General features: G+C 43.3%; 1 protein-coding gene across 2 annotated transcripts in view; it reads right to left on the bottom strand.

Annotated features, from left to right (window-relative positions):
• The window catches only part of DEPTOR (DEP domain containing MTOR interacting protein), a 193,085-nt gene that overhangs the window by 59,813 nt on the left and 109,359 nt on the right, over positions 1–23,913 (bottom strand). For both annotated transcript variants that reach the window (XM_003933101.4, XM_074387085.1), the window contains exons 5-6: positions 6,062–6,247; positions 1,785–1,919 (exon numbers count right to left, since the gene is read on the bottom strand). In XM_003933101.4, the coding sequence (XP_003933150.1) occupies positions 1,785–1,919; positions 6,062–6,247 (321 nt within the window). The remainder of the gene's footprint in view (positions 1–1,784; positions 1,920–6,061; positions 6,248–23,913) is intronic.

Below are 23,913 nucleotides of genomic sequence, written 5' to 3'. Positions count from 1 at the left end.
TTCAAATATCTCATTTCTTTCTTTCTTTCTTTCTTTTTTTCCCCAGACGGAGTTTCGCTCTTGTTACCCAGGCTGGAGTGCAATGGCGCGATCTCGGCTCACCGCAACCACCGCCTCCTGGGTTCAGGCAATTCTCCTGCCTCAGCCTCCTGAGTGGCTGGGATCACAGGCACGCACCACCACGCCCAGCTAATTTTTTGTATTTTTAGTAGAGGCGGGGTTTCACCATGTTGACCAGGATGGTCTCGATCTCTTGACCTCGTAATCCACCTGCCTCGGCCTCCCAAAGTGCTGGGATTACAGGCGTGAGCCACCGCACCCGGCCCAAACATCTCATTTCTAAGAATTCAGTTCTCCTTTTTCATTCTACTTAATCAGCAAAGTCCAGTGATTGAAAAATCCAATACTCAACCACTGTTCAGCCAGGACAGTGTAGAAGCAAGTTTCTTTTTTTTTAAAGATGGGTTTTCACCATGATGGCCAGGCTGGTCTTGAACTCCTGACCTCAGGTGATCCACCCACCTCGACCTCCCAAAGTGCTAGGATTATAGGCATGAGCCACCGCGCCCTGCCAGAAGCAAGTTTCTGCATTCACTTACAGGTTACAACTTTATTCCTGATGCTAACTCTCCAGAAGGCAGCAAAAAAAGAAAAAAGTTGGATCAGGAAAAATAACCATCTTCCTAGATAACAGCATTAGATGACAGAATTTTCTCTCAAAGCCTTTGGAACAGCATCAATTAGTACTTAGTCTTACTAACATGAATTTTTTTTTTTCTCCAAAGAGGTAGTATATTCATTGAGTTGGGGGTGATGACCTGTCATCTTTGTACCCCGAAGATCTGATGGTGAGGAAACCATCTGCACAAAAGGAACAGAGCCTCTTCCTCGAAGGTGACAAACTGAACTGAAGGGTGGGCAATGCACTAAACAAATAGGTTTGAGAGTGTTTTCTGGTGGTTGCTGGAGGGATGGACCACACATCCTCATCCTGGCAAGGAGACCAGTGAGGACACGAGGTTGGTAAGGGATGGTGAGAAAGGGCAGTTTTAATGATTACCAGTTCCTGGGGGGTTGATGAACTGACTGGGTGGAGGAAGGATTGTTTCTAAGTACATGTTCACCAACAAATCTTTGTGCCTAGATATTTTTCCTGGAATATAAAGGCCGCGGAGGTTGATGAGCAGATTCTGAAACTACAGGGCACCCAGGGTCAATTCCAGGGATGGTTGGGTTGGCACAGATCCAGGCGTCTTCCTTAAGAGTGTTGGGCCACAACAGATCTTTGCATCTGCTGCATTCCGGGGTGAACACTGTCACACACTGCCCAAAACTGCCTTCAGGGCTCAGGGACTCCTCCCAGCTCTGGGAGTGCTAATGGAGACAGCCCTCAGCTGTCTTGGGGACCATCTCTCTGAAGACAGCTGCTTTGCCCAAGGTCATGGCCTCCTCCCAGGGGCCACCAATACCTAATAACTGGTCAACATGTGGATCCAAAGGCCCAGCCCCCTCAACACAACTCCAGGCAACTTGGAAGGGCCATCCCAGCTCTAGAGGTCCCACTGGGTCAATGATAGTCTTCATGGAGACTGGGCTACGACCCAATTTCTCCTTCAGCCCAATGCTTCCTTCCCTTCCGTTCAACCTGTGTGGACCCCAAGAGCATGCTCTAACTTCTTAGAGTCCACACACTAGTCTCCCTCTATAGTAAAGTCTGCTTCCCAGGGACTTGCCCAATTCCCCACAGTCCTAGTCAGGAGCGGGGCCACCTTTTGGGCACTCACCGGACTTGGGGTTGCAGAGCACAGGGGGGCTGCTGCTGAGGGTGGGGCTGCTGCTGAAGTACCCGCTGCTGCCACAGCTGCTCATGCTGCTCCTCCTCACTGCAGACACAATCTTGATCTCCTTGCTGGGGCTCACTGTGTACCAGAGAACACACACAGTCACCATGGGGGTGGTCTCCGCTCACTAGAGCACATAGGCTTTCAACTACAGGGTCCAAGGAGGCCAGGAGAAAGCATGCTGGTCTTAGTGGCAGAAAAGCAAGCACTTGAGTTGCACCTCTGCCACTTACTTTATATTATATTATTTTAGTTTTTTTTTGAGATGGAGTCTCACCCTGTTGCACAGACTGGAGTGCAGTGACACGATCTGGGCTCACTGCAACCTCTGCCTCTCGGGTTCCTGAGATTCTCCTGTCTCAGCCTCTGGAGTAGCTGGGACCATAGGCACCTGCCACCACGCCTGGCTAATTTTTGTACTTTTAATAGATTGTGTTTCACCATGTTGGCCAGACTGGTCTCGAATTCCTGGCCTCAAGTGATCCACCTGCCTCAGCCTCTCAAGAACTAGGATTATAAGTATGAGCCACTGTGCCTGGCCAGCTCTGTCATTTACAGCACAACTTGAGTAACCTCAAGGAAGCTCTCTGAGCCTCTGTCTCCCTGATTGTAAAGAGAGAACAATGCTGTCTTACAGGATTGGTGCAAGGTGTGGGTTATATCATGTTTGAGAAAGGATGATACTATTTCAAGGACTACCACATCCATGTTGAGCAGTCCCTGCTGGGATGTCAATGATGTGTTAGCTATATGGGATGAATCAAGAGTATAATCCATGCCTTCTGATTTCAAATAAAACCATTAATCGGGCTGGGCCCAGTGGCTTATGCCTGTAATCCCAGCGCTTTGGGAGGCAGAGGTGGGCAGATTATGAGATCAGGAGTTCGAGACCAGCCTGGCCAACATGGTGAAACCCTGACTCTACTAAAAATACAAAAATTAGCCAGGCATGGTGGCAAGTGCCTATAATGCCAGCTACTTGGGAGGCTGAGGCAGGAGAATTGCTTAAATCCAGGAAGCAGAGATTGCAGTGAGCCAAGACTGAGCCACTGCACTCCAGCCTGGGTGACAGAGCAAGACTCTGTCTTGGGGGTAAGAAAACCACAGTAATGCACACATTCAGGCTTTGAGCATGTATGTGAGGCAGTGTCTTTAATTTTCTGATTTGGTTCTCTGTCATGGAGTAGGCTGGCTCTCAGCAAGGGGAAGGTATCTGACTGAATGAAACCATGGGAAGCACAAAATAAATGCTGGTGTTCATGGTCACGATATGGTGTGAATATACGTCCTCACCTAAATCTCATGTGGGAAGGTCATCCCCAGTGTTGGAAGTGGAGCCTGGTGGAAGGTGATTGGATCATGGGGGTGGATTCTCATGAATGGTTTAGTGTCATCCCCATTACACTCTCCTCACGATAGTGAGTTCTTCTGAGATCTGATTATTTCAAAGTATGTGGCACCTCCACCCCCCAACCCCTGCCACCCCTGCTCCCCTTCACCTTCCACCATGATTGGAAGCTTCCTGAGGTCTCCCTAAAAGCAGATGCCACCATCCTTCCCATATTGCCTACAGAACCGTGAACCAATTAAACTAATTTTTTTTATATTAGGTTGGTACAAAAATCATCACGGTTTTCGCCATTAAAATTGATTTCTGGCCAGGCCTGGTGGCTCACGCTTGTATTCCCAGCACTTTGGGGGCTAAAGCGGGTGGATCATTTGAGGTTAGGAGTTTGAGACCAGCCTGGCCAACATGGAGAAGCCCCGTCTCTAGTAATAATATAAAAACAAGCCGGGCGTGGTGGCATATGCCTGTAATCCCACCTACTCGGGAGGCTGAGACACCTCCTGGGATCACTTGAACCCAGGAGGCGGAGGTTGTGGTGAGCCAAGATCGCACCATTGCACTCTAGCCTTCACAAGAGTGAAATTCCATCTAAAGAAAAATAATAAAATAAAATAAAATAAAATAATTCCTGTGCCCCAGGTACTGAGCAAAGCTTGGGTGCATAGCTTCACGGGAGCTAAACTGAAGTTAGCTAAAGCTGGTGGAAGGAATAGTAGGTGATAAGGAGACCACTTACAACGATATGACATTTCTGTGCCCCATTACTTTTTGCCATTTTGCCATTACTTTTCATGGCAAAAACCACGATTACTTTTGTACCAACCTAATAAATTACTCAATCTCAGGTATTCCTTTATAGCATTTAGAGAAGGGACTAATACAGGTTACCATGGTTACGAGATCCTTCTACTCATCCTTATCCCTTGTTCAGGTCTATTGGGCCCACTCAAGAAACAAGCAAACCCTTCCTTGTGAGAAAGTAAAATTACTTTGCAGAAGTTTGCAAAGTTAAGGAGACATACATCCGGGGTGTCCTCTTGGCCTGACCAGGTTGGCCTAGGAGCACAGGATTAGGCTCCTGACCCTCAGCCAGCCTTTCTTTTTCCAGAGAAGCTCATGCTTCTTTCTCTCCTCCAGCTGGCTGTGTCTGAGGAACCTGGGGTGTGTGGGGTTGGGGAGGCGGCAGCGTATTAGAGGCATTGGAGTAAAACAAAACTGCTAGGAACTAAACTGGTGTTAGCTACAGCTGGTAGACCGAGCCCTGCCCACCACTTCCTAACCTTGCGTAAACCACTCAGTTGCTCTGTGCCTTAGTCTCTTCACCTGTAAATAGAAGAAAGGTCCTTTTGTTTAGGGTTACAGTAAGAATTAAATGAGAAAATTCATATAACCAAGTTTGGCTCAGGGTCTGTGGCACAGAAATGTCTCAATACATGTAGTCGTTGTGTTTTATTTTGTTTTGTTTTGAGACAGAGTCTCGCTCTGTCACCCAGGGTGGAGTGCAGTGGCGAGATCTTGGCTTGCTGTAACCTCTGCCTCCCGGGTTCAACTGATTCTCCTGCCTCCGCCTCCTGAGTAGCTGAGATTACAGGCACCTGCCACCACATCTGGCTAATTTTTATATTTTTAGTAGAGACAAGGTTTCACCTTGTTGGGCAGGCTGTTCTCAAACTCTTGACCTCAGGTGATCCTCCTGCCTTGGCCTTGCAAAGTGCTGGGATTATAGGCATGAGCCACCACACTCAGCCTCAATATAGTTGTGGCCAGGTGTGGTGGATCACGCCTATAATCTCGGTGCTTTGGGAGGCTGAGGCAGGCAGATCACCTGAGGTCGGGAGCTCAAGACCAACCTGACTAACATGAAGAAACCCCATCTCTACTAAAAATATAAGATTAGCTGGGCGTGGTGGCAGATGCCTGTAATCCCAGCTAACTGGGTGGCTGAGGCAGGAGAATCACTTGGACCCGGGAAGTGGAGGTTGCTGAGAGCCAAGATCACACCATTGCACTCCAGCCTGGGCAACAAGAGGGAAATTCCATCTCAATAAATAAATAAATTAATTAATTACATTTTTCTTTTCCTTTTACACCTCCCAGCCAGCCAGATCAGCTGAATCAGTCCTGACGATCAATGAAGTGACAGTTGTCACAGCCAGATCACCCTTACATCCGATCGCCATCATTTCCCTCAGGGCTAACCACACAGCAGAGACTATCGGCTTAAAGTGTAACACCACTGGCTGCTATGCTCTGTGAGACTTGTATCAGCTTTTCATTGCTCTTCTTCATTCTCTGTCACCATGATAACGGGTGGATAACCAGGCACTTTTTTGTTGTTACTGGTGTCAATGCCCACAGAAATAATCTTCTCATTCATCTTTAAAATAGATAGCTTTTCAAAGTTGTGATTTACAAAACTGAATAATCAAATGATACGTAAAAACCACTTGTATTATATTTATTTATTTTTAAATTTTTTGGACCGATGAAGTCTCGCTATATGGCCCAGCCTAGTCTCAAACTCCTGGCTTCAAGTGATCCTCCTGCCTCAGCCTCCCAAGTAGCTGAGATTACAGGTGTATGCCACCATGCCAGGCAAGAATGGTTTGTAAATGAATAGTAAATAAGGTGTGAGTGAGAGCCTGAGAGGTCTTCAATAATTCAACTACATAGTTTTACAAAACAGAATTCTGGCATCTAAGTTGGTGGCCCAAGAAAAACTTAGGGTTTTGGAATTTTTATCAAACTTCTTGGTTATGAGTAAGTAAAAATTCTACTCTGTGATAGAGAGAATTTCACAAAGGTGAGTCATGGCTCTATTATTTCTCAAAAGACAAACACACGAGCTCCAATAAATCCTGGGATGGCATACCTGACATAAAGCTGGTAGATTTCCGATTGTCATGGCTCTGCTTCCTCAGGCAGAAGGGACTGTCATGAGTTTCCTGGGAGGAGGGGGACTTTTCACTGAGCAGCTCCATCAGTCTTCGCCTCCGCCGGAAGTTCATTCTGAACTGGTAGAGAAGATTGCTGTCCACAAATGGGTGCTTGTTGGACACTGAGGAGAAAAAAGACAGCCAATGAGTACTACCTGGCATCCTGGCCACTGAGTGCTACAGCCAAAGGACTCCAGGCAACAGGGATAACACTCTCAAGAAAGACTTCTGCTCCAATAGATGCCACATGAGCTGCCGTCTATCCACTCACAGTCTCGAGTTCTTTCCACGTGGCATGCACTTTAAAAATCTGCTAACCGCCGGGCGCGGTGGCTCAAGCCTGTAATCCCAGCACTTTGGGAGGCCGAGGCGGGTGGATCACGAGATCAAGAGATCGAGACCATCCTGGTCAACATGGTGAAACCCCGTTTCTACTAAAAATACTAAAAATTAGCTGGGCATGGTGGCGTGTGCCTGTAATCCCAGCTACTCAGGAGGCTGAGGCAGGAGAATTGCCTGAACCCAGGAGGCGGAGGTTGCGGTGAGCCGAGATCGCGCCATTGCACTCCAGCCTGGGTAACAAGAACGAAACTCCGTCTCAAAAAAAAAAAAAAAAAAAAAAATCTGCTAACCAATTCCTCTGGGGAGCTTTGCCTGACCTTGCTCCCAATCTGAGTTCTATTCTTCCTAGTGTTCTCCTGACTCCTGTGTTGCTTCCAGCAAAGCACCAATAACACTGTATCCTCATTGCCTGCTCCCTTCTCTGTCTTTCCCTCTAAACTCTAAGCTCTTTGGGGCAGTGATCATGGCTTCACTTATTCCTGTGTCCCCAGAGCCCAGCAGAGAGCTTGTCCCATAGCAACACATCTCAATTTGTTTGCTTGCTTGTTTGTGTTTTGAGACGGAGCCTCACTCTGTCACCCAGGCTGGAGTGCAGTGGTGCAATCTTGGCTCACTGTAACCTCCGCCTCCCAGGTCCAAATGATTCTCCTGCCTCAGCATCGTGAGTAGCTTGGACAAGTTTTTGTGTAGACCTACATTTTCATTTCTCTTCAGCATACAGCTAGGAGTACAATGGCAGGATCATATGGTCACTCTAGTATCTGGGCATCTGAGAACCTGACAGACTGTTCCCCAAAGTGGTTGCTCCAGTTTACAATCCTACCACCAGGAAAGAGGTTCCAAGTTCTCCAGATCCCAACCAATACTTGCCACTGTTGGTCTTTTTATTATTATTACTACACCTTACCCTAGAGGGTGTGAAGTGGTATCTTATTGTGGTTTTGATGTGCATTTCTCAGATGGCTAATGATGTTGACCATGCTTTCATATGCTTATTATCCAATTATATTCATTCTTTGGAGAAAGATCCTATCTAGATCCTTGGCTATTTTTCATTTGGGTTGTCATACTCCTTGTGCCCCCACTCTCACAACCCCCCTTACCATCAGACATTAAGAGTGACATCTATGGCCGGGCGCGGTGGCTCAAGCCTGTAATCCCAGCACTTTGGGAGGCCGAGGCGGGTGGATCACGAGGTCAATAGATCGAGACCATCCTGGTCAACATGGTGAAACCCCATCTCTACTAAAAATACAAAAAATTAGCTGGGCATGGTGGCACGTGCCTGTAATCCCAGCTACTCAGGAGGCTGAGGCAGGAGAATTGCCTGAACCCAGGAGATGGAGGTTGCGGTGAGCTGAGATCGTGCCATTGCACTCCAGCCTGGATAACAAGAGTGAAACTCTGCCTCAAAAAAAAAAAAAAAAAAAAAAAAAAAAAAGAGTGACATCTTTAAGGCCAGGCTCCGTGGCTCACACCTGCAATCCCAGCACTTTAGGAGGCCAAGGCAGGTGGGTCACTTGAGGTCAGAAGTTTGAGATCAGCCTGGCCAACATGGTGAAACCCAGTCTCTACTAAAAACACTAAAATTAGCCAGATGTGGTTGCACATGCCTGTAATCTCAGCTACTCGAGAGGCTGAGGCACAAGAACTGCTTGAAACCAGGAGGCAAAGTTTGCAGTGCGCCCGAGATCGCACCACTGAACTCCAGCCTATGCGACAGAGTGAGATTCTGTCTCAAAAAAAAAAACCAAACAACAACAACTCAAAACAAAAAAAGAGTTCCACCTCTATCCCATTCTGCTCAAGTTTAGCCATAATAATGATAATAGTAATTCACTTACTATATACCACTGTATTAAGCCTTCACAAGTGTTATTATAATACTGTCCCCACAATCACTGTGTAAGGGAGATACTGCTATCAGCTTCATTTTATTTTTCCACCTTTCTTATAGATTTACATGTATGCTGCCAAAGAATAACTCCATGTTTTCTTTTCTTTTTTGGTATGGAGTCTCACTCTGTCACCCAAGCTGGAGTGCAGTGGCATGATCTTGGCTCACTGCAACTTCCGCCTCCCAGGCTCAAGCGATCCTCCTATCTCAGTCTCCCACATAGCTGGGATTACAGATGTACACCATCACGCCCAGCTAATTTTTGTATTTTTAATAGAGATGGAGTTTTGCCACATTAGCCAGGCTGGTCTTGAACTCCTCGCCTCAAGTGATCCGCCCACCTCAGCCTCCCAAAGTGCTGGGGTTACAGGCGTGAGCCACTGAGCCCAGCCAATTCCGTTTTCTAAAAGGCCTAGAGAATATATATCAGGTGCCCCTCCTCTTTCTCTTTGTGTTCATAATTTTGGCAAATGACTGGCAGATGGTTCTAGCCAAAAGAAATCTTCTTTTTTTTTTTGAGACAGAGTCTCACTCTGTCACCAGTGCCAGGCTGGAGTTTAGTGGCACAATCTCGGCTCACTGCAACCTCTGCCTCCTGGGTTCAAGCAATTCTCCTGCCTCAGCCTCCCAAGTAGCTGGGACTATAGGTGCATGCCACTACACCCGGCTATTTTTTTTTTTTTTTTTTTTTTGTATTTTTAGTAGAGACGTGGTTTCACCATGTTGGCCAGGATGGTTTCAATCTCTTGACCTCGTGATCCACCCGCCTCAGCCTCCCAAAGTGCTGGGATTACAGGCGTGAGCCACTGTGCCCGGCCAAGAAATCTTCATTTTATAATGGAAGAATGAGACTCAAGTTGGTTGAGTAACTTGCTCAAGGTCACATAGCTACAGTTTCTGAGGCCAAAGTAATATGGGCTGCATGCTTACAAAGCCATACAAATCATAGGTTGCAGTGGGTTAGAAAATAAAGTTATAGTGAAATGTCATCCTCTCCAACCCTCACTCCCGTCATAGAGTTTACTTTCCTTCTGTCACCCACATGCCTGGTGATAGGTAACTTTTCTTGATACTTACTGTATTGTAGCATAATGTTTTTATAGGGGGAGGAGGGAGCATATCTCTCCCCAAACTAAATCATTCTGCTTGAGGGCACAGATTGTGTCTTAATTCTGTCATTCTTGAATCCTAGATTGCTATTTGTTTTTCTTATTTTTTATTTTTATTTATTTATTTATTGTTTTATTTTTGAGATGGAGTCTTGCTCTGTCACCCAGGCTGGAGTGCTGTGGTGCAATCTCAGCTTACCGCAACCACCACCTCCTGGGTTCAAGCGATTCTCCTGTCTCAGCCTCCTGAGTAGCTGGAATCACAGGCGTGCGCTACCACGCCTGGCTAATTTTGCATTTTTAGTAGAGATGGGGTTTCACCATGTTGGTGAAGCTGTTTGCTTGGCTCAGAGTGGGTGCTCAGGAAATAGTTGGAAGTGAATCATCCAGAGAGAACAGCCAGAGGGATGAGGCGTGTGTGCAGAGGAGAGCTACCTTTGAACCAGTTAGCCGCCAGTCTGTGCAGCAGTTCCCACAAAACCAATCTGTGAGCTCATGGCAGGTCACAAAGGGTTTGCTGGGGCATGGGGAAATCGAAACATTAAAGACAATGGATTTAGTTTTTCCTAAAACTAAATATGTTCCACTTAAAGGCTTTCCTTTATCCTGAAATTATACCTTCACTACGTTTTTGTTGTTTGATTATCCATCCATGTATTCAACTACCATGTATTGAGTTAGGTTGACTACATCCCAGGTACTTTCCTTGTGCAATGTTTTAAGAAAACATGGTAAAAACAGAAGTTAAGCAAAAAATTAAGTCTTGGCAACTTTTTTGTGGACTGTAAAATTCAAAATGTTATAAACCACCAGAAAAATAATCTAGATAATAATCACCCATTAAGAATCATATTAATGGTCGGGTGCAGTGGCTCAAGCCTGTAATCCCAGCACTTTGGGAGGCCGAGGTGGGTGGATCATGAGGTCAAGAGATCGAGACCATCCTGGTCAACATGGTGAAACCCCGTCTCTACTAAAAATACAAAAAATTAGCTGGGCATGGTGGCGCGTGCCTATAATCCCAGCTACTCAGGAGGCTGAGGCAGGAGAATTGCCTGAACCCAGGAGGCGGAGGTTGTGGTGAGCCAAGATCGCGCCATTGCACTCCAGCCTGGGTAACAAGAGCGAAACTCCGTCTCAAAAAAAAAAGAATCATATTAATGCCTTTATCAATCATGCTAACTGGTCCAACAGTCTCTTTTGCTATTTTAAACAGCATCACATACCTCTAGGTCAACATCAACAAATGCAATCTAGGGTCCTAACTACATTTATTTTCCACATATGTTAATGAACAATCCTTCTGGTCACATAAATATCAAGTCTCACAATGCGGGTCCCTACTATAAGAGCACCAGTGCCAACATTTAATCTAATAATTCATATGAGGCTAGGCGCGGTGTCTCACGCCTGTAATCCCAGCACTTTGGGAGGTCGAGGCGGGCGGATCATGAGGTCAGGAGATCGAGACCATCCTGGTCAACATGGTGAAACCCCGTCTCTACTAAAAATACAAAACATTAGCTGGGCATGATGGCGCGTGCCTGTAATCCCAGCTACTCAGGAGGTTGAGGCAGGAGAATTGCCTGAACCCAGGAGGCGGAGGTTGCGGTGAGCCGAGATTGTGCCATTGCACTCCAGCCTGGGTAACAAGTGTGAAACTCCATCTCAAAAAAAAAAAAAAAAACCAAAAATACAAAAATTAGCTGGGTGTGGTGGCATGCAACTGCAGTCCCAGCTACTCAGGAGGCTGAGGCAGGAGAATTGCTTGAACTTCAGAGGTGGAGGTTGCAGTGAGCTGAGATAGTGCCATTTTACTCCAGCCTGGGCAACAAGAGCAAAACTCTGTCTCAAACAATAATAATAATAATTCATATGAGTATTCCACATTCATATTCATATGAGTATTGGCCAAATGAATAATGTTGGCCTCAAAGACAAATACAGTTAATTCAGTGGTATTTCTACATGCTCTTAATAAATAATCTGAACAGGTGTGGTGGCTCACACCTGTAATGCCAGCACATTGGGAGGTCAAAGTAGAAGAATAGCATGAGGCCAGGAGTTCAAGACCAGCCTGGGCAACATATTCTGTCTCTAAAGATAAAATGAAATTAAAATATTAACCAGGTATGGTGGTACATGACTATAGTCCCAGCTACTCAGGAGTCTGAGGTAGGAGGATCTCTTGATCCCAGAAGATTGAGGCCACAGTGAGCCGTGATCACACCACTGCACTCCAGCCTGGGCAAAAGAGTGAGATCCTGTCTCAATCAACCAATCAGTCATCAATGAATGCTCATGTATGTAATCCCCACACTTTGGGAGTCTGAGATGGAAGGATTGCTTGAGGCCAGACATTCAAGACCAGCTTGAGCAACATGGGGAGACTGCCTCAAAAAATAAAATATAAAATAAATCATAAATAAACAAACCATTCTTGGATTCAGAAGAGGCTCATCTAATGCAACCTGGACCAAAAACTAAGCCAATCACACTTTAATATGCTAGCTACACATGCGGCTCTCTTGTGGAGGGTCAAACTTTTACATAAATTTACTATATTGCTATACTCAATAATGCCATAATAAAATTTTGTAGGTAAGTTATTTACTTCTGGCAACCTTCTGAGTTTATTGTGATATTTTTAAAATCCTCAAGTTGGCTTTGGCAACAGTATTTTAAAATTATGACCTGCAAATATATAGCTCTGTATACATTTGTTAACACCTACTGTTTTCTCTTGGTACAGTGAATTACATAAAATATTGGCTCTGTATAAATAATTCCAGAAAAGCATTCTAAATCCAAAAAAAAAAAAAAAATCTATAACAGACTTCAAAGTACTTTAAGAGTATTATTAAATCAAGTAGAAATTTGACCGCTGACCTAATTATGTATCTCCTCCAGCTTTAATTACTCACCCAGTGTTAATTTACAGCCAGTCTCCATCTTATACCTCCCCACCTCTACACCACCTATAACCTACAGGGCAAACATACTATCTAAGATCAAAGACAAAGGTTAACTTTAAATAGTCCTTCCTCATCACATTCTCACCCTAGTAGAATAGGTGACCTCGAACATGATGAAATCGGGTAACATGAGGACCAGATGAGACAGTCCACTATGAGTGTTCAGCATGATGCCAAATACATTGTAAGCACTCAATAAATTATACCTTTACTGTTTCACAACCACTGTTGTTTTTTACTATTATCATCATCTGTTGATGATATGCTGCCATTTGCCCTAGGAGAATTCAATTTTACAGGATATTATATTTAATATCCCACTTCCGTTTTCAAGGATGGATTTGGCTCTGAGTGTCTCAGGAGCAGCCACCCTCCCTGAAACAAAGGCTGCCGTGCATGTTTATCCGCCCAGCTGTGTGGCTGGCACAGGTGGAGTCGAGTTCTCCTCTCAGCATACAAAAGTGACAACTGTATGCATCACTTGCATTGCTGCCAATAAGTTAATATTTTGCCTTTGTCTGTCTCTCATTAAAAGTTTAATGATATAAACATCGAGTTTCATACATTTTCTTGGTGTTGAGTCAAGCTTTAGTTTTAACATATATAATCACAGCTTCAAAAGCTAAAGGAGTACATACAGGTAGACAGCCATATTACGGCATCAATAAACCACACATGACATCCATTTATTTGTTTGACAAACTGAGCACCTACTATCAGATTCCATCCCAGCTACTGATTGTAATATTGTGATTAAAATATGACACCTTCATCTGCTCATCTTTTCATGCTCACCAATACCAAAGCCTGCTAAAAGAGGCATCATTTCACGCAAGAACAAAACAATTAAGTTGGAACTTTATTGACAGTCCTTATGCTGAGTAACGTTTAGAAATTTCTTTTTTTTTTCCTTTCTTTTTCTTTTTTTTGAGAAGAAGGAGCCTCACTCCGTTGTCCAGGCTGGAGTGCAGTCGCTCCACCTTGGCTCACTGCAACCTCCACCTCCTGCGTTCAAGCGATTCTCCTGCCTCAGTCCCCTGAGTAGCCGGAATTACAGACATGCACCTCCATGCCTGGTTAATTTTTGTATTTTTGGTACAGACAGGGATTCACAATATTGGGCAAGCTGGTCTCAACCTCCTGACCTCAGGTGATCCACTCGCCTCAGCCGCCCAAAGTGCTGGAATTACAGGTGTGGTGTGAGCCACCAAGCCTGGCCTACTTTTAGAAAATCTATTAGGCAATGAAAAGCACAAGTCAGATATTTTCAGTTTCAAGCCTAGCTCTGCCACACTTACTATCTGAGTATTTGAACAACTCATTCAATTTTTTTACAACATCTTATGCAAAGAAAAAAATGAGATAATTTATGTAAGAGATGTGGCATGGCATCTGATATGTAGTATTGTAAAAATTCTTCATCTTAGATTTCTAAAGATTGACTTCAGGCTTTGCTCATTTAAGTTCCTATGCAGAACTCATTTCTTCTCTTTTCTGCCTTTTTTTTTCTTTTTAAAAATTTACCACTTATTCTCAAATTATAATTCTTCTTTCTTTCTTTTTTTCTTTTTTAACACAGGGTCTCACTCTGTCACCCAGGCTTGAGTGCAGTGGCATGATCTTGGCTCACTGCAGCCTCTGCCAGCTGAGTTCAAACAATTCTCCTGCCTCAGCCTCCAAAGTAGCTGAGACTAAAGGTGCACGTCACCATGCCTGGCTAATTTTTTTGTACTTTTAGTAGAGATGGGGTATCACCATGCTGGCCAGGCTGGTCTCGAACTCCTGACCTCGTGATCTGCCCACCTCAGCCTCTCAAAGTGCTGGGATTATAGGCATAAGCCACCACACCCAGCCTAACTTTCTTTAAGGAACACATTGCCCTTCTCTAAGCAGCTGCATTACCTTTTCACCTATGAAAAACATATGAAATCATCACCAGATATCCAACGAAAGTTTAGTGAGTGCATCACTGGAAAATATTCAAACTTGAGAAGTTGACTGAAAGCAAGAAAGAAAGCAGTGCCTTGAGACACAAGGTTTGGGAAGTAACTAGATTATGAAAGTCAAAGACTATTTTTCTAGTGTTAAAATTATATAAGTAGAGGCTCAAGAATTAACAACTAAATGACATAGAGTTCATATTCCAGAGAAAAGTAGATAGTTTTGTACACTTTTTTTTTTTCCTTTTTTGAGACAGAGTCCTGCTCTGTCACCCAGAGTGATGTGATCTTGGCTCACTGCAACTTTCGCCTCCCAGGTTCAAGCGATTGTCCTGTCTCTGCCTCCCAAGTAGCCAGGATTACAGGCACGAGCCACTGTGCCCAGACTGATTTTTTCTCTTCCTCCTCCCTCCTCCCTCCTCCCTCTTCCCTTCTCTCTCCTCCCTCCTCCCTTCTCCCTCCTCCTCCTCCTCCTCCTTCTTTTTTTTTGAGATAAAGTTTTTGCTCTGTTGCCCAGGCTGGAGTGCAATGGTGTAATCTTGGCTCACTGCAATCTGCACCTCTTAGGTTCAAGCAACTCTCCTGCCTCAGCCTCTCTAGTAGCTGGGATTACAGGCATCCACCACCACGCCCCACTACTTTTTGTATTTTTAGTAGAGGTGGGGTTTTATCATGTTGGCCAGGCTGGTCTCAAACTCCTGACCTCAGGTGATCCACCTGCCTCGGCCTCCCAAAGTGCTAGGTTTACAGGTATGAGTCACCACGCCTGGCCTCAGCCTGATTTTTTTCTACACATTAACATGTAATTCTCCATATTGAATATAAAAATCCTTGCTACGTAAACAATTTACTTTCTGTTAAACACAGAAAAAAAAAAATCCATGATTTGAAAAAAAAATAATGAGAAGGAAGGAAAAAGCATGGGGAAGAGTTTGTGCCTGTAAGTCTTAAATTTGTTCCAATTCTACATTTCTCAGATCCCTGGAATATACAGGACCTTCGTATTATAGTAAATGTAATATATACCATTTGATAAATTTCATTCTTTGCTCTTTGGGACTATTTATCTGTAAACAGGACAAATATTCAAAGAAGCAGTGTTCGATATCTACATTCAATATCTGATATTCCAGTCGTGATCTGAACCAGCAGTTGTAATTGAAAACTGACAATTTGGTACTCATTCAATTTATAATTTCTAGGACTTTTCAAGCCTTCTCTTTTGCTTTTCTTTTTTTTTTTTCCTTCCCTTTTGCTTTGGTGGAATTCTCTAGGGGCGTGGTTTGGCTTCATATTAAATGGGATTTAAACGATGAAGAAAAGCAGATGTAGCCAGAAAGCTACAGCCATATATTTACAAGAGGATCTCATCGTTTAGGAAAGCTGGGACTCTAGAGGCACTCAATTCACTATTTGGGGAAAGAAAAACAGAGCCCTACACACTGTTCTGCTTAACTGCAGAAATCATGAGGGAAATGTCATGTAGTTTACCAAAATAATAAAGTGACACAGTACAGGTGCATTCTAGTTTTTGTGGATAACATGACTACATTTTCCTCCCTTATATATTATTGGAATGATTTTAGCAGACAAAGAAATAACAGAAGCTGATTACTTGAAAGGGAGGAAATTGGCTTCCATTCCACTCATGCACATAGTCCAATAATAAACGTAAAAACATATCATCTTGAATTCTACGAGTTCTACTGAATATAAAAATATTTCAGCCAGGTGTAGTAGCTCATGCCTGTAATCTTAGCACTTTGGGAGGCCGAAGTGAGTGGATCACCTGAGGTCAGGAATTCGAGACCAGCCTGGCCATGATGGTGAGATTCCATCTCTACTAAAAATACAAAAATTATCCAGGTGTGGTGGCGTGTACCTGTAATTTCAGCTACTTGGAAGGCTGAGGCATGAGAATTGCCTGAACCCAGGAAGCAGAGGTTGTGGTGAGCCAAGATCATGCCACTACACTCCAGCCTGGTCATAGAGTGAGACTATCTCATTAAAAAAAAAAAAAAAAAAAAAAATTTAGTCTGCTTATCTAGTTGGAGGGAGGAAGGTCACATACTTCCATTCATCCTTGAAATGTTTGTTCATAAATGAGATAACACAACAAGCACCATGAACCATGTGAACTGGTGAACTGAATCCAGCACTACGATAATAGCACATAGAGAATCTGCAGACATCAACGGTTCCCTGGAAGGCCCATCATCAAAAATTTTTAAAAGGTGGCCTTGGATTTAGGGTCACATAAACAACTTAATAGACTGAAAACAGACTTAAACAGAGAGAGGAATCAGGATGATGATTATCGTACACAAGGAAGAAGGTCAGTAAGATGAGGTTAACTGCAAACCAGTGTCAAAGTTAAAAAGGTCATCAAGATCGCCTTAAACACCTAAGATCCTCGATAGATGCCTGACTCTCTACTTCACCAAGTGCATAAGGGTGGGTGGGGCTTCTGTGAAGGATCAGTTTTTTTGGTCACCAAGGATTGCACTCTATCCAATCATTCACTCCTTTTCCTCTTACTTTTTTTTTTTTCCTTTCAATGCTATCCAATTCCTCTTACTTTCTATCTACTACTAATCTCTGTATCTTTTCCTAAAAGCGTCACGTAGCCCTGATAGACCTTGCTCAAGATCGCTGATAACCTGGTAAGGATAAAGAGATGGTAGAACTATTACTCAGACTTGGTGTTTCTAGAAGGTGAGTAAATTATGCATTCAAAAGTGCTGTGATTTCCCTGCCAGCAAGACATAAGCTTTACCCTTTCACACATCTAGGGGTAGATTTGCAGTGTTTTGTCTCCTGATCCTGCTAGTTCATAGAGTCTAAGCATCTGATGTCATTTAGTATGTTGCATAATTTAAAAATGGTCAAGACTGAAGAAATATTCATAACACGCTTTTTAATCACGCATTCGTAGGAAAACCTTATTAAGAACAAGTTATAATAGAAAAGTTAAAGCTTTTTTTTTTTTTTTTTTTTTTTTTTTTAAGAAAATCTGACTGGAGGTTATTAACCTTAGTAAACTTACGCAGGAACAGAAAACCAAATACTGCATGTTCTCACTTAGAAGTGGGAGCTAAACAATAAGAACTGATGAATGCAAAGAAGGAAACAACAGCCGGGTGTGGTGGCTCCTACCTGTAATCTCACCGCTTTGGGAGGCTGAGGCAGGCAGATCACTTGAGGCCAGGAGTTTGAGACCAGCCTGGCAAACACAGCAAAATCCCACCTCTATTAAAAACACAAAATATAGCCAGGCGCGGTGGCTCACGCCTGTAATCCCAGCACTTTGGGAGGCCGAGGCGGGTGGATCACGAGGTCAAGAGATCGAGACCATCCTGGCCAAAATGGTGAAACCCTGTCTCTACTAAAAATACAAAAAATTAGCTGGGCATGGTGGCACGTGCCTGTAATCCCAGCTACTCAGGAGGCTGAGGCAGGAGAATTGCCTGAACCCAGGAGGTGGAGGTTGCGGTGAGCCGAGACCGTGCCATTGCACTCCAGCCTGGATAACAAGAGCGAAACTCCGTCTCAAAAAAATAAAAAAACCACAAAATATTATCTGGAGTTGGCAGTGCATCCCTGTAATCCCAGCTACTCGGGAGGCTGAGGCACAAGAATAACTTGAACCCGAGAGATGGAGGTTGCAGTGAGCTGAGATCACCCCATTGCACTCTAGCTGGGCAACAGAGCAAGACTCTGTTTCAAAAAAAATTTAAAAAAAAAAAAAAAAAAAAAAAGACCAGATGCCAGAGTCTACATGATGGGAGAAGTTGGGAGGAGGAAAGGAGAAAAAAAGATAACTGTTGGATACTGGGCATCACCTGAGTGATGAAATAATACGTACAGTAACTCCCTGTGACACATGTTTACTTATGTAACAAACCTTTGCATATACACCCAAACCAAGAGTAAAAGTTTTTGGTTTTTCGTTTTTTCTGAAGAAAAAAAAAAAAGGAAATAAAATCCAAGTTGTACTTAAGGCCATCTCTACCGTTCCAAGCCATCCTAAATGGAAGCAGGAATTGAAGGAGCCCTATTTCCTAAAGCAGCAAAAGTTCTTGAATCAAAAACATTAAGCAATTGTTTTTAAGTGCCTACTCCATAAGGACAGTGCTAGCTGCTTGGGATACAAAACTCTCCAAAAGGCAATAACAACAGTGAGTCAGAGGACTAAAATAATTACTTCCTTAGCTCTGACAACACTAAGAAGAGGAGATAAAAGCAGGAAATTGATTGTAGGGCATAAAGTGTTATTAACTGATACTACTAAAACAAAACACTTTACATTCACAAAGTTATAACCCACTTACACTTATTTAATTGATGGAAGGGAGGTGGGAGGATGGAAAAGAGGTAAAAGGATTCAAAGTAACTTTCCCAAAGATAGAAGAAAACCAAACATGACCCTGTGATTTTATGAGTGCTGTAGCTTCTGTGCCTTACTGACAGAAACGTAAAAGGGTGAATGGCAAACTATGTTTTATTCTTCTGTTGGTATCATTAAATAATAGCTGGGTACATTCCAAAGATTAGAGAGAACATCTACTGTGATAACAAGCAGAACAAAAGGTAGAATTTTCAGAGACGATCTTGTTTATCAGGGACTATATGGTAATGTAAGTGCAGAGAAGCCTAAAAACAAATTATTGTCTGTCAAATGGAATATCCACATAATCATGTCAATAGATGCAGAAAAGGTCTTCGACAAAATTCAACACCCCTTCATACTAAAAACTCTCAATAAACTAGGTATTGATGGAAGTATCTCAAAATAATAAGAGCTATTTATGACAAAAATAGTCAATATCATACTGAATAGGCAAAAGCTGGAAGCATTCCCTTTGAAAGACAGCACCAGACAAGGATGCCTCTCTCACTACTCCTATTCAACATAGTATTAGAAGTTCTGGCCAGGGTAATCAGGCAAGCGAAAGAAATAAAGGGTATTCAAATAGAAAATAAGGAATCAAATTGTCTCTGTTTGCAGATGACATGGTTGTATATTTAGAAAACCCCATCATCTCAGCCCCAAATCTCCTCAGGCTAATAAGCCCCAAATCTCCTCAACTTTCAGCAAAGTCTCAGTATACAAAATCAATGTGCAAAAATCACAAGCATTTCTATACACAGATAATAGATAGACAGAGAGCCAAATCATGAGTGAACTCCCATTCATAATTGTTCCAAAAACATAAATTACCTAGGAATACAACTTACAAGGGATGTGAATGACCTCTTCAAGGAGAACTACAAACCACTACTCAAGGAATTAAGAGAGGACACAAACAAATGGAAAAACATTCCATGCTCATGGATAGGAAGAATCAATATCATGAAAATGGCCATACAGTCCAAAGTAATTTATTTTATTTATTTATTTTTTTTTTTTGAGACGGAGTTCGCTCCTGTTGCCCAGGCTGGAGTGCAATGGTGCGATCTCGGCTCACTGCAACCTCCGCCTCCTGGGTTCAGGCAATTCTCCTGCCTCAGCTTCCTGAGTAGCTGGGATTACAGGTACGCACCACCATGCCCAGCTAATTTTTTGTATTTTTAGTAGAGACGGGGTTTCACCATGTTGACCAGGATGGTCTCCATCTCTTGACCTCGTGATCCACCTGCCTCGGCCTCCCAAAGTGCTGGGATTACAGGCTTGAGCCACCACGCCCGGCCCTGTAATTTATAGATTTAATGCTATCCCTATCAAGCTACCATTGACTTTCTTCATGAATTAGAAAAAACTACTTTAAATTTCACATGGAACCAATAAAGAGCCCATATAGCCAAGACAATCCTAAGCAAAAAGAACAAAGCTGAAGGTATCATGCTACCTGACTTCAAACTATGCTACAAGGCTACAGTAGCCAAAACAGCATGGCACTGGTACCAAAACAGACATATAGACCAATGGAATAGAACAGGGGCCTCAGAAATAATGCCTCACATTTACAACCATCTGATCTTTGACAAACCTGACAAAAACAAGCAATGGGAAAAGGACTTCCCATTTAATAAATGGTGTTGGGCTGGGTGTGGTGGTGTGTGCCTATAGTCTCAGCTACTCAGGAGGCTGAGGCTGGAGGATCACTTGAGTCCAGGAGTTCTGGGCTGTAGTGCGCTATGCCGATCCGGTGTCCACACTAAGTTCAGCATCAATATGGTGACCTCCTGGGAGCGGGGGACCACCAGGTTGCCTAAGGAGGGGTGAACCAGCCCAGGTCGGAAATGGATTAGGTCAAAATTCCCATGCTGATCAGTAGTGGGATCATGCCTGTGAATAGCCACTGCACTCCAGCCTGATCCCATTTCTTAAAAAAATTAAATAAATAAAAAATAAATGGTATTGGGAAAACTGGCTAGCCATATGCAGAAAACTGAAACTGGACCCCTTCCTTACACCTTATACAAAAATTAGCCCAAGATTGATTAAAGACTTAAATGTAAGACCTAAAACCATAAAAACCCTAGAAGAAAACCTGAACAATACCATTCAGGACATAGGCATGGGCAAAGACTTCATGACTAAAACACCAAAAGCATTGGCAACAAAAGCCAAAATCGACAAATGGGATCTAATTAAACTAAAGCGCTTCTGCACAGCAAAAGAAACTATCATCAGAGTGAACAGGCAGCCTACAGAATGGGAGAAAATTTTTGCAGTCTATTCATCTGACAAAGGTCTAATATCCAGAATCTACAAGGAACTTAAATTTACAAGAAAAAAACAAACAACCCCATCAAAACATGGGTGAAGAATATGAACAGATACTTTCCAGAAGAGGACATTTATGCGGCCAACAAACGTGAAAAAAATGCTCATCATCACCGGTCATTGGAGAAATGCAAATCAAAACCATAATAAGGTATCATCTCACACCAGTTAGAATGGAGATCATTAAAAAGTCAGAAAACAACAGACACTGGAGAGGATGTGGAGAAATAGGAACGCTTTTACACTGTTGGTTGAAGCATAAATTAGTTTAACCATTGTGAAAGACACAGTGGCAATTCCTCAAGGGTCCAGAACCAGAAATATCATTTGCCATTACTGGGTATATACCCAAAGAATTATAAATCATTCTACTCTAAAGACACATGTACACATATGTTTTCTGTAGCACTATTCACAATAGCAAAGAATTGGAACCAACCCAAATGCCCACCAAATATAGACTGGATAAAGAAAATGTGGCACATATACACCATGGAATACTATGCAGCCACAGAAAAGGATGAGTTCATGTCCTTTGCAGGGACATGGATGAAGCTGGAAACCATCATTCTCAGCAAACTGACACAGAAACAAAACAAAACAAACACCACATGTTCCCACTCATAAGCGGTAGTTGAACAATGAGAACACATGGATACAGGAAGGGGAACATCACACACTGGGGCCTGTCGGGGGGTGGGGAGCTAAGGGGAGAGATAGCATTAGGAGAAATACCTACTGTAGATGGCAGGTTGATGGGTGCAACAAACCACCATGGCACGTGTTTACCTATGTAAAAAACCTGCACGTTCTGCACATGTACCCCAGAACATAAAGTATAATAAAAATAATTTTTTTTAAATAAAATAAAATTTAAAAATAAAATAAAAGACCTAGTAGAGTCCCTGGCCTATAGGAGCATTCCATAAATATTAGCCATGTGTGCTTCCAAGCAAGGGCCCAGGGTGTCAGGACAGAAAGGATATCTTTCCAAGGTAGAAGACTTTTCAGACCTTATTTATATAGAAGAGTCTAGAAGTAACTCTAAGTGGTCTCGGGGGAAAAGGAAGCATCCTACCTGAATCAGATAAATTCAGCAGAGCTAACAACACAGAGAACACCCAGTGTGATACTGGGAATACTGAAATAAAATCCTTCCCAGGAACCCCAAGGTGTGAAAGTTCCTTCCCAAAGCCTCATTCCTGCTCCGCATTTACTTAGTATTCCCAGGAAGTTTACAATATTCACCTGTCGGTGCTTTACTGCACGGTAATTTATCAGGTACTGCTTTTGAGACTGAAGAGATAGTATGCCCACAGATCCTCAAGGGAGGAAGATGCTGAAGTTCAGAAAAAGAAGATAGCAGTGGCAATACATAGTCTTTTTTTAAAAACTGTCTTTAGGCCGGGCATGGTGGCTCAAGCCTGTAATCCCAGCACTTTGGGAGGCCGAGGCGAGTGGATCGCGAGGTCAAGAGATGGAGACCATCCTGGTCAACATGGTGAAACCCTGTCTCTACTAAAAATACAAAAAAATTAGCTGGGCATGGTGGTGTGCGCCTGTAATCCCAGCTACTCGGGAGGCTGAGGCAGGAAAATTGCCTGAACCCAGGAGGCGGAGGTTGCGGTGAGCCCAGATTGTGCCATTGCACTCCAGCCTGGGTAACAAGAGTGAAACTCCGTCTCAAAAACAAAAAAACAAAAAAAACTGTCTTTATATATTTTCTATATGGTTCATAGCTTTAAAATTGATAGAAGATGCAGAGAAAAAAACTCACCTACTTTAAAAAAAAAAAAACAACTTTATATTTTAGAATAAGTAGATTTATAGAAAAGCTGCAAAGAAGGCTAGACCCGGTGGCTCACGCCTCTAATCCCAGAACTTTGGAAGGCCGAGGCAAGCAACCTTCTCACTTGAGGTCAGGAGTTTGAGATCAGCCTGGCCAACAGGCTCAAATCCGTCTCCACTGAAAATACAAAAAAGTAGCTGAGTGTGGTGGCGGGTGCCTGTAATCCCAGCTACTTGAGTGGCTAAGGCAGGAGAATTGCTTGAACCTGGAAGGTAGAGGTTGCAGTGAGTCAAGACGGCACCACTGCATTCCAGCCTGGGAGACAGTGTGAGACTCTGTCTCAAAAAAATAAGTAAATAAATATAAAAATTACCTGCGCATGATGCTGCGCACCTATAGTCTCAGCTACTAGGCTGCAGTAAACTGAGATTGCACCACTGCACTCCAGGCTAGGAGACAGAGCAAGAGTCCATCTCAACAACAAAAAAAAAAAAAAAAGAAAGAAAGAAAGAAAGAAAGAAAGAAAAAGCTGTAAAGATAGCACAGATAGCTCCCTTTTATCCTTCATCCAGCACCGCCAAATGTTAACATAACCATGGTACATTTGTTGAAGCTGAGACATTAACATTGCTATACCCATCTGCTTTTGTATCTAGCTTAGAGCTATAAGGAACTCTTTGTGCAGACACAGGAAGAAAGCTGCTCCTTAAAAGTGTATGTCTCATAAGGAAGTTTGCTTAGTTTTTTAATGAAAAAGACATTTGTCCTTGTGGCTGACAGTGCTAGCTGCTTATTCAAACCCAATCTCCCTTTCTTGCTCCTTAAGAATTTTGCTCAGGGCAGTAGATGTGCCCAGCCAAACAAAACCATGAGAGTCACCAACTGCCTTCCAGCATGGGGTGACCATGTGACACAGTGCTGGCCTATGAGATGTAGGATGAAATCCCTGGGACAGACGACTCTTCCCAGAGAAAAAGCAAAGTCTTGCCGGGTGACATCTCTGTGC

Source organism: Saimiri boliviensis, chromosome 15, assembly GCF_048565385.1.
Source record: "Saimiri boliviensis isolate mSaiBol1 chromosome 15, mSaiBol1.pri, whole genome shotgun sequence".
NCBI classification, from domain to species: Eukaryota; Metazoa; Chordata; class Mammalia; order Primates; family Cebidae; genus Saimiri; species Saimiri boliviensis.
This window is presented reverse-complemented; position numbering and strand designations above follow the sequence as displayed.